This window comes from Yarrowia lipolytica, chromosome 1B, assembly GCF_001761485.1.
Source record: "Yarrowia lipolytica chromosome 1B, complete sequence".
Taxonomy (NCBI): domain Eukaryota; kingdom Fungi; phylum Ascomycota; class Dipodascomycetes; order Dipodascales; genus Yarrowia; species Yarrowia lipolytica.
Genome location: NC_090771.1, coordinates 652,043 through 666,880, shown reverse-complemented (window position 1 = coordinate 666,880; position 14,838 = coordinate 652,043). Strand labels below are relative to the sequence as shown.

Here is a 14,838-nt window from a genome sequence, read left to right as displayed (position 1 = left end):
AACCTGGAAAAACCTAGGTGTGGAGTTTTCCCGCTAGCCTATCTTTAGATGTCATCAAGGTGTCACTCCAGAAGCCTCCTTTGGATCTTAGCAGCTCTTCCGAGAACGTCTCCGGCATAAATCTACAATCAAGACGTTTACCAAATTGATCCGAAGTCTCCAAGCTCTCTTGTCGGGTCTACGATAGTGAGCCAATGAAGACGAGGGCAAAGAGATGGCCACGAAGCCATGAAATACACAGAGAAAGACGAAATGAATTCCCCAATCCGAAAACTGAACTACCTACTAAACACCAAACCACATTCAAAGCCCCTTCAAACATTCATGTCGCTCGTATCAACGTTGCAGTATCAGTTTCAACTATCAACCCCCCCTCCCTAAAGAGGTAGATGACCCGCCCACTCCCCCGAATATACCGCAGGACCAACAGCCTCTCACGTGACTTGGCATCTACTACACCACTGAGCTACATTACCTGGATTATGCACGAAACACGACGCCATGTTGGTTGGCATTGACAGCTACCCCTCTGTGACCTAGGATGCAACGCTTGGACAATGAATTGTGCACACGAGTAGTTCAATGTAGGATTACTAGAGCCCAATGAAACACTTCTAGTCGATTCCATAATTGAATTCTCCGAAATTGGCCGATTACCACCCGGCGACGCTTCTACGACTTCCACGACTTCCGCGACACTCCAACTCCCCATTCTCATCCATAGGTGTCAGTTATGATGGGAGACAGCTAATATTCTCCGAGTGCTCCCCGAAGCCCTAGTGTATAATTGGCAGAATGTTGCATTAGTGTTCCAATGTCATGGTGGGGGCACTAGGAACTGTTTAGCACGTCCAAAACAGCACTAAGGGTGTCAAAACGGCGAGACGCGCCCGGATGTGACCCTACAACATGTCCCGTTATTGTGCTCAGTCTTGGTACAATACGGAGATTTCGCGGGTCTCTGATGGAATGTGGGGGTCTTTATCAGGAGGTGGTGTTGCAATGATGGGATTGGTAATGTGTAGAACCCCTTTGAACGGGTTGTTAGGACGTTTTGGGATCCAGAAGATTTGGAAAAAGTGTCGAAAATTGGTCGGTCTCATCTTACAATCAAATGAGACACTTCTAGAAACCGTTATTGTGTCTCATTCATGGGATTCTAGTGAATGGTCATTGGTAGTAGCGTGTTCGTGTTGTGGAGGGTATCACAAGCGAACGGAGCGTGTGAGTACACCGTTGGGCCACGGAAGGGAGTTGAGAGCTGGATAAAAGACACAACAGTGTCTGTTAGTCTCATAGATATTGCAATCTGGAACCGGCGCGCCGTTTATGGATCTTCGGAGTCCCCAAAAGCAGGTCGTTGTTTAGCCATGGCCTTAACAAAAAATCAAGTAAGTCACGGACTTCGCTGGAACTCTTCAGTATATGGAGAGTTCTAGAGGATCAACTTTGCCCATAGGGATGCTATTAACACGAAAAGAAACGTTGGGGTACTCTGGGGTCTGATGAACAGCATGGTACCGTAGAATCCACATTTCGCCCACTTCCCGCCGTCTGAGGTTCCCATCATCCGCCTGGAGCTTGGGTTCTTTTTTTTTTTTTTTTTTTTTTTTTTGAAACCCTATCACTGGAAGTTCGCCAAAGTCACGCCAGCACGTCTCTCGATCTTTCGGCCGATCGCTGTGTCTGAGAAGAGGTGTCGCCCAGCAAACCAACTTTATCAGCTGTGAATCGGGCGACCGTCAGGCGTGAGGTGAGACATGGCACGGTGATCGTGAGAGTCCATGGTGTGATTGGCGATAAGGAGAGAGGCAAGGAAGAGCAATCTCGAATCATGGAGGGGAGGTAGTCGGGCTTGGAGGAAGCGAAACGAGGTGGGTTAAGGACAAGTTCAGGAGAATTGTCTGACCGAGATGAGATCAACGACACCAAGACCAAATCTACAACATAGCCCGGTCTAGACCGAGACCATTTCATCAACACCAAGACGGAATCTACAGCTAACATAGCCCGGTCTAGACTCCATCTCCCCAAGTCAATCAATCATCATACTCGCAACCTTGGTGAAACAGGGACAGAGACACGGACAGAGACATTGTCAGACATGGAGAGACCCGCAGAGAGACATGGGGGAGCAAGAGCGGGAAGAACAGGAGCAAGAACGGAAGGGCTTTCTGGGACTATCAACAGTGCACATGCCCCTCTTAACCTTTTGTCAACGTCTCCAATATGAAATTCAAATGGCAGAACTGAGACCTGGTGGAGATTATTCACTGATGACGGACATTTTTGACGGGAACGGAAAATTGAACGGAAAATGGTGATATTCAGGAAACTCCAGCAGATGATAGATGAGCTTGGTAACTTCTAGACGGCAACAAAAATGGTTTTGACAGATAAAACTAGATACGCAGGACGTATAACGAATCCGAGTTGGCAGGACGAGTGGCAATTCTACCGTGGATCGATCGATTAAGGCATCAATACACCTACCTGTGTCACTTTGTTCGATCGAGTAGGTTCAATATGTTGAACTTATTTGTCAGGTTAGATCAAGATTGTCTACAGAGACCCTTGGAAGACTCTTTATTGGCCCACAAGTAAACAATTCTCGCCAGTATTTTGACATTCGATCAACGAGAATGTGGAGATTCAATCCAACAACTTTTTCTCTGGAGTTTGTTCCCACTTGTGGTGCCATTTCAGCCCAAAGATCGCTCATTTTTGACAATGTCCCACCTGCTAAATGTGGTGGACGATACTCCGCCTAAAATATTTGAAACTTGGCAGTTGTGGCAATCTCGTGGACAATCTCGTTCAAAATAAATGCTTTTATTTCTTCCCTGAGAGTTGCTCTTTCCGCTCATTTATTTGACGTATTTTTTCCACCCATATTTCAGGAGGATATTATGTCAAAAATGGAACCAGTCCAACTACCAAATGAGGAAGATAGCAATACCAAAAGTGCCACAATGCCCAAACAGGAGAGAGATACGAATCCACCGTCACTTGGTCTCCTATTGCATGTGCTCGTACTACTACGCTGACCCTGTGACTTCCCGGAGGGGTGCTCATTTATAGGTCCTGATGGGAATGTTGTGTTTCTGGTGAAAAGGGCGGATGGAAGTAGCCCAAATTTTTGAGAGGACGGATACGTCTTGTTTGCTAGCGTCCGTGGTCAATTCTGGTTCAATCCAATCGAAGATGCTGTTCATAAAACGACCACAATACCTGAACAGCTCCTGTGCGATAAATCTTGATCGGATTATACCTCACATTAGCGCGGATTAGCCGCCGAAAGAACGGCATCTGGAGATGGCAGCGTTGGTCCAAATGAAAAACAAACAACACCGTTGCAACCAGCCATATCCAAGCATCAAAAAGGTGCCATTCTTATCCATGTAACCCTTGTAAATCATGAACAATTCACACCACCTCCCAAGCTGCATCGTTTTCGATACGACACTGGCCATGCAAAGGGTGGAGGTTATTTGTATCGAGGTCGACATGTTGACGAATATTTGTATGACAAGGGTGCGAAGAAGTAATATCAACGTGCTCGTACAGACAAGGGCTTTAAATTGGAACTGTCCACCTGCTTCCAGCGGTATGACTAGCTCCATATTTGGCTCCACACATGCTCGTGTGCGTTATACACTGGTCTGCTATCGTACCAAAACTATTCTGGTCCAAATACGGGCTCTACTAGCAGTGGTATCTGACACGTTACACCAGATAACATCACGCCCACGACCCAGGGTCCGTAGAGCCACCGAGAATCCATAACACCCCTCTTATCCACCCCGCAACAGAGCGATTCCCCTTTTTCTGCTCGTTTAGCGCTCTACAACGGGCGTTAGACCAAGTTTGCCGCGCTCTATAGCTATGACTTATGACCGTGAGCGCAGGAAAGATCTCTGCTTATGAGGAAAAGTGTTGCGAAAGAGACATTGTTGTGAGAGACAGTGTTGCGAGAAAGAGAGGGTGTCGCGAGAAACGTGGCATGAGTTGATAGAAGATGGACAATCGTGTTTGATACTAGGTATCAACGCCAGAATGTATCGGTACTGTACTGTGTATGTGCACACAACTTCACAGACCCTAGTGTATCAATACAACTGCAGCAGTTCTCCCCGCCGTATCAACACAACTGCAGCAGGTCTCCCCGCCTTTTTCCACAGAGATGCGTGGCAGAGCGACATAGCAAGCCTGAGCTATTGCTTCTCTAATGTGTTGTTTATCGTCTCATCGAGCTGCTGTATGGCTTTTTTTGTATTTCGGTGGGGCCAGTCTTCTTACACAACCCAACTATCTGCCAAGTAAGGCATGTTGCAATGCATAACAAGATTGGAAGACAATAGGAGGAGTGTGTTTTGGGTACCCAGTTGAGGGGCTGATTTTGACGGTGAAACGCGGTGCAGAAGGACACGGGAAAGGCGAATTCAACCAGGCGACGGCGGTAGCGACGTCTCCCACGGGTCTCCCACGTTTACCGCCAGGTTCTATTTTTGCCAGGGGGATCCACAGGTTCGAGAAGCTTAAAAAAGTTCCATGCACCCTGAACTTTGCAACGTTTGGTGGTGTACAGAGTCGCTCCGAAAGCGAGGAGGAAGGAGCCAGCGCGCGCCCCCCACTCGCTTTGGGTGTGGGAGAGAGTGGTGCCCACGACTCCGTCCGTGTGCATGTCGTGACCGAAAAGGTAACCTGAGGGTTGTGTTGGTGTAGCTCTGGATCAGACAAAGCCGGAGGCAATTGGCAACCAAATCTACAAGTACTGTGGATACAAGTACAGTATCGTACGTACCTCATGTCTGACACCATCTTCCTTGCGGTCTCAGTTTTCCATCGGTTTTGACTCACCGATCAAGTGTGGCTCACCGCCCTGACTCCAGCACATGTGGTTGTATCACCGCCGTAGTGCACCACGTATCACGTATCAGGGTGCAATGTTACGTTCTGTCCGACGCTAGCGATTAGTGAGCTGTTAGACCGGGTGGCTGCCGATGACGCCGATGCGTGATATTGTCTGTTATCGCTGTGGGGTCGCAGACGGACGGTGCCAGTGAGTCGTTGCGGCGAACTCTATCGTTTGGTGTGACCCATTGCAGACGCCGCCGGTTGACCGAGGCGATGGGAACAAGAGGCGAGCGAAAGAGAGGGCGAAAGCGAGGCGAGAGACGAAAGGCGAAAGAGGCGAAAAAGTGCACAAGGCGAAAGGCGAAAGAGGCGAAAACAAGTGCACAAGGCGACAGGCGAAAAGTGCAAAAAAGGGCAAAAAAATCCCAAAACCAAGGCAACGTGATAGTGGGGAACTGGGGAAAAGGATCGGGGGAGAGGATGAGGAGGTGGCAAGGGCGGAGGACAGAGGCCAGATGGCGTAGGGCGGAGGGCGGAGGGCAAGCAATCGGGGCTCCTGTGTTCGATCCAACGGGACTCTTCTGGCCTCGGCTCATCTTGTCTCGATTCCGCACGATGCGTCGGCTCATCGGGTGTGCTCGTGACCTATGACCACGCAGTCTGTCCAGAGTCGCCATCACCTACCAGTTGTTCCAAGCCGCACCCTGCGCCCGTGGGAGCCGCCGCAGAGGACCAACAGTAGCGGACCGTGGGTTTGAAAGTTTGGTTTCGGCTCACACGGCACCCACAGGACCAGAGGAGGAATTGGAGAGGGGTGGCTGCGGATCGAGGAGCAGTTTGGGGAGCGGCCCGAGGGGCGGTTCGAGCGGGGGATGGAAAAGTGGCGACATTCACGCGGTCGTCGAGCTCCACCAACCTCCCCTCAATGACACCTCTTCGCTCTTCTCTCCCTTCTCTTTCACACGTTGACAGTATGTTGACTTTGTGTTTTGGCTCTACTGATTGGGTTTGGCTTGAATTTTTGAATTTTTGACTTTGCGATTTTTCGTTTCGGCTGGCCGGTTTGATTTTGTGTTTTTTGCAGGTTGCAATTTCCCCGCTGAACCTTATTGCTGCCCACCCACTGTTCCATGCATACATGTGAATGTGGATATATAGAGATGCGGTCTCCCGCAAGACCATCTCATCCATCTCATCTACAAGTCATCTGAAGAGCAGAAAACAGCGACAGCGACAGCACCAGCACCAGCACCAGCACCAACTACCACACCAACACCAACACCAGCAACGATAGCTTCCACCATAACCACATCTACAACCATGCTAGCTACAGCACAAACCACCATCCACACGTTTCCAGAGTTCCAACCGCACTTTCGAACGTCGATTAAACACATTTCGCTGCAAGATGCCCTCCCCCGAGACTTCTCCGACATGTACGCGCCCGAGGTGGTCAACGACCCCTCGGTGCTGCTGGCGTCGGGACGACCCATCTTCACACAGCGAGAGCTCATTGACTGGACGAAAAACGACATCCGATCGCTGCTGATTGTCTGCACCAAGCCCGACCACGGCCTGCTCCCCATCTCCACCCCCGGCTTCCGATACATGTACCTGCCTCTGGACTCGACCGACGAGGAGATTATCGCCACTCTGGTGCAGTCGGACCTGTACCGAGAACACGGCTTCGACCCGTCCTTCCTGCGACAGACGGCCCAGTACACCGTGGAGGCCGCACGGATGCGAGCCGACAACGCCAAGGTGCTCACCAAGCCCCAATGGAGAAACATCATCGAGAACTACCTGCTCAACCTCGGCTGCGAGGCCCAGTGCCGAGCCGACTTCAAGCGTGCCTGCCATATGGCCAAGCAGCCCAAGTCCAAGCTGGCTCGGGCCCCTTCTCTGGAGCCCATTGACGAGCACAAGTCTCTATCTTCGTCGTTGCTTCGACAGGCTCTGCTCAACACTTCTCCTGAACTCAAGGCTGCATCTCTCAAGAAGCGAAAGCTCAACAAGTCGGAAAAGCAGCAGATCTGGGTCAAGGTCCAGACCGAGCTGTATTCGCGGCTGGGTCTCAACTGGGCCGCTGACGACTTCAACTGATCCTCCACCCCAATCTGTTCCTACAACAACTAACCATGTATTTTATTTATTTATTTATTGCAACATTAAGAAGTACTGTACTTGTAGGTTGTAGATTGTACCAACACACCTTCTAGACTTGACAGACACGGAACAATATGTCACTTTACCGGTACAAGTAGACAACGTCACTCCGACTCACTATATTTAGAACATATGAGCGTGCCAACCGGGGCACCCATGGGGGACACTGGGTCTCCCAACTGTTTGTCAATCTTGACTCTGCCAATCAAGACTCACTCAATTAGAATCAACCTACAAGTACAAGCCCTTTTGGTCAGACGAGGTTTCTCATACTTGCACTCATATCGTTCACTTGTCCGGCTCCAAAAGTGTCCGCTCTGGACTTTTCACACCACGGAAAAATTTATTTGGCACGGCATTCGTCTAAAGTCCAACTCTACCAGATGCCAAAGCTAAGCTGAAAAGTTTTCAGACGGTGGGTCCCTGGTGAAACACGTCTTATTGATTGTGGGGATATTCGCACCGATTGGTGGTCTCTAGGATGCTCCTCGACGAGGTTCAATATGATAGTGCGTTCGTTGGTACATTTCCCCCCTTTTTTCCCTTTTTTTTTTTTTTTTTTTTTTTTTTTTTCTCGCTTCTTTTCAATTTGACTCGTCCATTGCCTTATCCGAAGTTTATGCAGTATCGGATAAACTGGGCGATAGCTGGATAAAATGGGGCGAAAATCGAGGAGAGCGCGGTTTTGCTAACTTGTATTTGCAAAAGTGGAGAGGATGGTATCAGGTTGGTTTTTGGAAGCACTCTGGAGCTGCGCGGGTTTGTGCGGTATGTACGATCTACATGATATGGCGAATCATGAGGTGCGTCTACAGTATGTACTGGTACAAGCACAGTATCACCCTCTAGCATCACATGAACGACTCCTGTCTACCAGTATCGTACGGTACTCGTGCTACACTCGTGCTACATTGGCACTATTCTAAACAAATGCTCTCCCTGTTCGTGTCATACGTTTGGTACTAAAATATCTAGACCTATGTCTCACCAGTCGCAGGGAACTAAGAGATTCACGTTGGAAAGGGGACAAGATCAATTGTCTCTATCGTCACTACTCCCTTATCCGAGTAGGTGCTGTTTCCATTACTTGTGTTTCCATCACTTGTGTTTCCATTACTTGTGTGTCTTCATGTCTCATGTTTTCACGTTCTGACTACCAACTGCAGCGGGTTCTTTCATGTGTCTCCAAAACTACTACAAGTAGTAGCCTGATGAATCCCTTTCGCATACACTCGCCTTCTTGGGACTCTTTGTTGGGATTACTGTAGCTAAGAATAGCTGTCACCCCACCGAGACATGTAGATCTGGTCGAGATACTGGGCGGCCGAGCCAGTCGAACAGTGTTTGAGCCAGTCGCTCGAGCCAGTCGTTCGAGCCAGTCGTTCGAGACAGGTCTTCGTTGCTTTTTCACACATGGTACGATTTGTTCAGGAGACAGGGGCGAGTCGGATTCAGATCCATGAATCGGATCCAGTCTGGCGGTACGAATCTCCAACACCATACAATCACGTTGTTCGGGCTATAATCACGCTATTCGGGCTACAATCACGTTGTCTGGGCTACAATCACGTTGTCCGGGTTACAATCACGTGCCCTGAGCTTGCCTGATTACACACTCCCGACCTAGGACTCTGTTCACTCTTTCCTGCCTCCTTTCAGCGTCCATCTCGTGTGCTTTTTGCGACGACTTTCACACTTTCACATGGAACATCTTCACATGTTGGGCTGCACCTGAAATCTGCAGCTCCAAAACGTGATAATGTACCATCAACTTATCGTGCATGACCGAAACTTTATTATGGGTGGGATTTTGTTCCCAAAATTCGCCAAAATTTGCCAAAATTCTACTTGGGTAATTTCAACTGCCTCCATTGATTCCGACCACCTTCTGGTTCCCTCATTATTCGTTTTTCGCCGTTTTTTTGTCCTTGTCACGCCAAAACCTTATTTAGTGTGAAAATCGACAGTGTGATTGTGCATCACGTGCAAGAATAGACGAGGCAATATCGATCGACGGAGAAGGACGAGTACAAGAGAGAGGACTGGATCATGTGAGGACTGGATCACGTGAGGGCTGGATCACGTGGCATGAGAGAACATGTGGAGGGAAAACAATATCACGTGGCTTCATTCCCCCACCGCACTCCCCTTTTTTACCCCACATTCCACCCCCCGGCCCCTGACTCTTCTTTGATGGGTTTTTACTTGGGGGCCGGCGAACTTAGTCATGGTGGAAGGAGGTTGGGGGTTCAACACGATAATGTTGGTTGTTAGATGGGAAGGAGACACGTCAGAGAGATTTGGACTAGACAAAAAGAACCAGGAGAACCAGAGGATTACAATGGTATAGTTCTTTCCAAGATTTGTCCACATCTGGCCATTTGCCTAATGTGAGATATTGGGGGCACTTGTTGCGAACAGTACGACCAAGTACAGTATTGTGTGTATTGTAGGTGAACATTTTAGCAGATTATCGCAAACAGACAATGCCACAGATTCATCACATCTCGTCGCGTTTACCGTAGTTATCGGTTCAATGCCGGCCTGCCCACCACAATCTGGAGATGTATCGGAATGTGTTTGTAGAGTTTGCACTGTATTCGGGCGAGATTCGGGGCGAATAAAATGAGGATTATTGTGAAATATTACAAGAAAAAGGAGACACAAATGGTTCTAATGGGTCGGTCACCAAAGATTTTTGCCGATTTCTCGTTTCCCATTGGGTTTCTGTTTCCAATTCGCCATTTTCATTCTCGCCATATTCATTTTTGCCATTTTTATTTTCGCCATTTGATTTTCGTCATTTTCAATTTCCGCAAACTTTGGCCATGCAGTCGACCTCGGCATAGTTAGGGTTGACACTAAAATCAAGGTTCAACTTTATTTAGAGTGTGTGGGGACAAGGTCCAAGACGAGGAAAGTGCAAGGTCCAACTAAATGGGAGAATAAATTTTACTAGATACAAGTATAATGTAGTGGAAGAGATGGAAGGAAATTACCGTCTCAAGGTAGCGGAAATGAGGAGATTTTTTCCCGAAACTGATTTTAAAATGTTAACAGGAACTTATAATATCATCTGATGACCTCCAAAGCTCCGTCGTATCCCCAACTACGTCTACTATCTGCACTCCAGCTTTTAGTGTCATGCATGTACTATGTATGTGCGAGTGCATTTTTTTTTCGTCCGTTTTCTCCCGCAAAAAAGGAAGAAAAAAAGTTTTTTATGTGGCCCGCTCATCCGTCCATCTCCGGTCGGATATTGGGCCGACAAGTTGATTATATTGATTATAAGCCGTGTTGATGCGAGGACGGTGTGTGTCAAGGGCGGATAGAAGGTAGAGTGTTGTATTCGTTGTATTTAGAAGAATAAATAACTATAATTTAAAAGAGAAAAAAAATTAAAAGAGAAACAAAATTAAAAAGGAGAAAAACATAATTAAAAAAGAGAAAAGAATACTGAAAGGAAAACGTCGGGAGCAACTGTGGCGTCTAACTCCTTCGTTTAGTACGAGAACCTTTACTCCCACTGCTTGGTGTTGTTAGATCGATAGTAATTAATTAATTCGCCATTAATGTCCATCCATTGCCGCATACCAGAGTCGGAATAATTTTCTGCTACAATAGACCGACGTGTTTCGCCCTAAAGGGACATCCGAAACGTTCCTGTGTTGGGGGCGTTTGTTATCCCACACTTTTGTAGTTTTTTATTTTTATTTTATTTTATTTTTATATTTTATATTTTATTATTTTCTTTTCATGTCTCTTGTTTATTTCCAAATAAACTCTGCCTTGTTGATCTCAACAAAAGTCAAATTGCCGCTAATTTTGACAGCGCTGCAAAAGGAAATGCCGTGGAAGTCGGAAACGGAAGCCGTTGACGGGCGACCAAAGCGAGAGAGGCCCGGGAAAACGGTCGAGTCGGAGAAAAGCGGGAACTCGGGGATTTGGGGGATTCGGGGACACGGATATCGACAAACACTCGAAAGAGTGATCCACAACATATACAACATCTACAACCACCAACCATCTAGACCTGTCTTGTCCTCCTCAATGACTTGCTTTTGCCCTACAATATCTCTGACAACGATGTTTGCTTTTTTCCACGCTAGACTTTTTCGCGCGCTCTTGTTTGGGACCCCACACTCTCCGCCGGTCTCCTCAACGTCTACACCTGCCCCCAGGGGCCAGATTCAGGGTGCATAGCCGTGTCGACAGGGCCAGGAATGTGTGGAGAAACTGTGGAGAAGGCTGGTTTGAGCAGATTTGAGCGGGTTTGGAGAGCAGATATTTTTCCACAAACAAATGACGCAAAGTCATAATAAAATATCGACAACGCGTTCGAGTTGCGAACGCGTTCGTCTACAAAGGTGTCAGCAGTCGTGTACTAAAGCAGCCATCTCATCGCTACAAGACGTTACATGTTCACATAGTAACACAGCTGTAAACTGCGCGCTGTTGGAGATTGACCGCGGTACAATGGTATCCAGAAAAGTTGAGTAAAACGTTTCTACAATGCCTCCCTGTACGTTTGCGGCGGTTGAGTGGGCGTACAAGGTGAGAGAGTACAGTATGGTTATCTGTGGCTGATATCAGACGTTCAAATGGAGAGTCTGGATGTTGCTATCTCCACGGATACCGTCCAGGGTACAGCAGTGTATGGTCTGTACCGACAATGAACCGACTACGCACCGGCTACGAGTGGACCGCACCACTGGCTTGTTGTTCAATGCAATTGTCGTACAATACCGGTTCCGTACCCGTACCTACAGCACTGCCCGCGAACAATAACATAATGCCTCAGATCGTTACACCTGTTCCTACAAACTTCCAAGAATACCCCACCCACGTCCACATGGCAAGGCTGGCCCAACAGAATCTTGATGGTTCTGCAAAGACTCCCCCAAGGAACCCCCTGAAGCTCCTGTTGAACTCTGCGGGCTCCTCCCTGGCCGCTGGCTCGTTGTAGATAATGCAAGGGCCTGTCAGTTACGCCAGTTCCGCATGCCGGTGCAAATAAGCGTCGTTGGCGGCAACTTTGGAGACGCAAAGTCGAACCATGTCATAGCCCCACCATCCCACCTACCTATCGAGTTGATCCGATTCATCCCCTCAAAGATAGAGCGAGGTTAGTGGATCGAAGTGTTCAGGGCGCCATGTTAGGGTGTGGAACCAGAGTGTTAGGGAGTCAAGTAGACATACTCCTGGTCGGTCTTTCGGTTTTTGTTTGCCGCCACGTGACATGACCTCATGACCTCATGACCGCCAGGTACACGGTCTCCACTATCCAGCAGCCAACATGTCTATTGTTCCACCAACAACCCTCAAACATCACCAGACTGGCAAGCAACTCATTGCATTGGGCTGCTTTAGCGAAAAACCCAAATCGAAGCGGGAGCGGGGATTTGAGGGGCTGTGGAGACAGACACTATGTGATTGTGGTTTTGAGAGAAAGTCACGTGGAGCGGAGAAATCGACGAAATTGCTCTTGGAGGACGCTGTCACGTGATTCGAGCGCCATTCTTGCGACCGCAGCTAACACTGTTTCCATACCGTTGCGATCTTGGCGTCTCAGTTGCCGTGCCATCATCAAGCCCGTTTGTATTGTATTTTTCATCAGAGTTCGCCGGGGTGGCCAGGGGCGTCGAGTGGGGCAGCAATGTAAACAGACAAGCTGAACCATGGACACGACTGAATGTTATCGGTGAGTGTATCGTTCGACGAGTGGTTCAGGGTTGCGACAATTTCGATCGAGTCGTCAACAAGGCCTACAAGTAGGTGGCTTGTGGTTGGATGGGATTTACAGTACGAATTACGAGTGCGCTTCCGAGCGGTGGCTTGAATCCAATCTGGTAGGAGAGGAGGTCGGTTGGTGGTGACTACGAATGGTACTTGCTGTAGTGATACTCGTGCCCAATCTAACTGCGAGCTATGGCAGGAGACAATGGCTGCTGCTACGAGTAGTCACTAAAGGATTCAATCAAGGCAGCAAGAACATGGTGGATCTCCGCTTCAGAGTCTGAGTGAGCCGCCAACAAGGTCAAAGTACAAAATGAGTGCGAGTACAGTACATATTGTGCTTGTAGACGATGATTACGAGGATAACACAACATCTCGACGTCCTTTTTGACCGAATACAGCTGCTTGTACGAGGTCTTTTCAGATATGGAAGCTTGAGGCTTTTAGTCACCCTTGTCACCATTAGTCACCACTTCCCCGTCTCTCAGTCTCACTCTTCGACCGACGAAGTCTCTTGCCACTCCGTGTAGATTGATCTGATGAACATGGGTGCAGGACAACATCAGACATCAGTCAAAAGATGCTCACCGGTCTGATTGCACCATAATGAGGTCATAACCTATACATGTTCTTGGTGTTCTTGGTGTCCTTGGTCCTATAAACCTCGGCTCGTCAATCCTGGCTCGTCAACCCGGCTAATCCTGCCCTGGACGAGTTCGCGCATCGACACTACATTATCGTATTGTCTCAACTGTGTCTTGGCGATCTCCGTAGATCCTCGCTACTGCACTTGCAGAGTTTCTGAGTACGATAATGACTAGACCATGCGGTATGAACAAGGCTATTGGCAGCTGAAAGTCAGAGCACGGTATTGGTAGATTCATCGGCTGCAGCCATTTGGTTAGGCCGGATCTTTCTTCTGTCCTCTCGAGCCGAAGCCGTCGAATCACGCACCAACAGTGCTTGCTCTCACTCTCTCTTGTCCACCACCTTTTGCTGTGTCCATTAGTCTCACTCTCCAGACTCTTGGTGTCACGTTTGCAGCTGCCGAAACCCTATCTAGCCAGTCCAACCACAATCTCTTTATATTCCTTCTTCCCACAGTTGATTCGGCACTCGACCTGATCGACACTGCACCTCTGAGAGGCAACTGGAGAGAGAGAGAGACTGTAGAGTTGCCGAGGCCCATGGTGGTGGTCCTGCACGTGTAGACTTTTGTCAAGGGACGTAGAATGGGAAGAAAACGTGCAAAACGGAAACGGCAAGAGAAAATCAAATCTACGCACTCTCTAAACCACCTTTATCAACTTTGAACTCCCCAAAACCTCCTCCAAACTCCCCCAAACCCCCCCTAGAATCGTCCCCGACCCTTCGACCCCCACACTCTAATTTCGCTAAGCTCCAACCTACTCTCTCGCTTACCTCTCTGGCAGTCTAAATCTGTTCAGACAGTGTATATTTTCGGGCGAAACTGGCGCAGCTGTCCACAGCCCCTTTACAGAGCCCTACAGTGGCAAATACTCAACTGTACCGAAAACTCCCGACGTCTGAAACCCACATATACAGTTTCATACAGGCATGCATGCGACAAGGCAGACCCAGAGCCGATAGACCGACAGAGCTCGTCTGCAGACGTCGAGTACGAGTACCTGTCTTCACATGGGGTATCCTACAGAACCGTTGGCACATGTTAGGGGCGGAAAGCGGAAAACGGAAAGCGGAAAGCGGAAAGCCGGAAAGGGCGGAAGGACAGGTTTCGTGTGTTGATACTACATGTGGATACGATTGTCTGTTACTGGCTCCCGATGCAGTACAGTTGTTAGGTCGCTCTTGCCGTCTATAATAAAATGCTATTATATAGCAGTGTTTATGAAAGGGATGCATTATTCGTGAATATGAGCCGAAAAACTGGGTTCGGAGATACCGGAGTTAGGGGTTCGGCGATTAGGATTTCAATGTGAGAGTGGAGCAAGTGGGCTCCACGTGATGTTTGCAAGCGAAGGGTTGCTCGGTAGTCGGGAATTATCAGTACTATCGGAATGGGAACTGAATAACCAAACTCCGCTTGTTCTAAGCATC

At 48.5% G+C, this 14,838-nt stretch overlaps 9 protein-coding genes across 9 annotated transcripts; 5 read left to right on the top strand and 4 right to left on the bottom strand.

Moving 5' to 3' along the window:
• Window positions 1-2,126: 2,126 nt before the first annotated feature.
• Window positions 2,127-2,604, top strand: YALI1_B06644g (uncharacterized protein; the record flags this gene model as incomplete). The annotated part of the gene is made up of 2 exons (XM_068281992.1): window positions 2,127-2,320; window positions 2,415-2,604. The coding sequence occupies 2 exons, from the start codon at window positions 2,127-2,129 to the stop codon at window positions 2,602-2,604; spliced, it is 384 nt and encodes a 127-aa protein (XP_068138093.1).
• A 38-nt stretch (window positions 2,605-2,642) lies between these two features.
• YALI1_B06640g (uncharacterized protein) lies at window positions 2,643-3,047 on the top strand (the record flags this gene model as incomplete). The annotated part of the gene is made up of 2 exons (XM_068281991.1): window positions 2,643-2,748; window positions 2,791-3,047. The coding sequence occupies 2 exons, from the start codon at window positions 2,643-2,645 to the stop codon at window positions 3,045-3,047; spliced, it is 363 nt and encodes a 120-aa protein (XP_068138092.1).
• A 24-nt stretch (window positions 3,048-3,071) lies between these two features.
• Window positions 3,072-3,367, bottom strand: YALI1_B06635g (uncharacterized protein; the record flags this gene model as incomplete). The annotated part of the gene is made up of 2 exons (XM_068281990.1): window positions 3,072-3,242; window positions 3,305-3,367. The coding sequence occupies 2 exons, from the start codon at window positions 3,365-3,367 to the stop codon at window positions 3,072-3,074; spliced, it is 234 nt and encodes a 77-aa protein (XP_068138091.1).
• Window positions 3,368-3,892: 525 nt separating this feature from the next.
• YALI1_B06628g (uncharacterized protein) lies at window positions 3,893-4,229 on the top strand (the record flags this gene model as incomplete). The annotated part of the gene is made up of 2 exons (XM_068281989.1): window positions 3,893-3,965; window positions 4,009-4,229. 2 exons carry the CDS (start codon window positions 3,893-3,895, stop codon window positions 4,227-4,229), a joined length of 294 nt encoding a protein of 97 aa, XP_068138090.1.
• Window positions 4,230-4,308: 79 nt separating this feature from the next.
• Window positions 4,309-4,821, bottom strand: YALI1_B06620g (uncharacterized protein; the record flags this gene model as incomplete). Its single annotated transcript, XM_068281988.1, has 1 exon — window positions 4,309-4,821. One exon carries the CDS (start codon window positions 4,819-4,821, stop codon window positions 4,309-4,311), a length of 513 nt encoding a protein of 170 aa, XP_068138089.1.
• A 152-nt stretch (window positions 4,822-4,973) lies between these two features.
• Window positions 4,974-5,534, bottom strand: YALI1_B06613g (uncharacterized protein; the record flags this gene model as incomplete). The annotated part of the gene is made up of 1 exon (XM_068281987.1): window positions 4,974-5,534. The coding sequence occupies one exon, from the start codon at window positions 5,532-5,534 to the stop codon at window positions 4,974-4,976; it is 561 nt and encodes a 186-aa protein (XP_068138088.1).
• Window positions 5,535-5,782: 248 nt separating this feature from the next.
• Window positions 5,783-6,960, top strand: YALI1_B06607g (uncharacterized protein; the record flags this gene model as incomplete). Its single annotated transcript, XM_002142968.3, has 2 exons — window positions 5,783-5,828; window positions 6,152-6,960. The coding sequence occupies 2 exons, from the start codon at window positions 5,783-5,785 to the stop codon at window positions 6,958-6,960; spliced, it is 855 nt and encodes a 284-aa protein (XP_002143004.3).
• Window positions 6,961-12,024: 5,064 nt separating this feature from the next.
• YALI1_B06546g (uncharacterized protein) lies at window positions 12,025-12,274 on the top strand (the record flags this gene model as incomplete). The annotated part of the gene is made up of 2 exons (XM_068281986.1): window positions 12,025-12,152; window positions 12,199-12,274. The coding sequence occupies 2 exons, from the start codon at window positions 12,025-12,027 to the stop codon at window positions 12,272-12,274; spliced, it is 204 nt and encodes a 67-aa protein (XP_068138087.1).
• Window positions 12,275-12,636: 362 nt separating this feature from the next.
• YALI1_B06537g (uncharacterized protein) lies at window positions 12,637-13,133 on the bottom strand (the record flags this gene model as incomplete). The annotated part of the gene is made up of 2 exons (XM_068281985.1): window positions 12,637-12,938; window positions 12,989-13,133. 2 exons carry the CDS (start codon window positions 13,131-13,133, stop codon window positions 12,637-12,639), a joined length of 447 nt encoding a protein of 148 aa, XP_068138086.1.
• Between the last annotated feature and the right edge of the window lie 1,705 nt (window positions 13,134-14,838).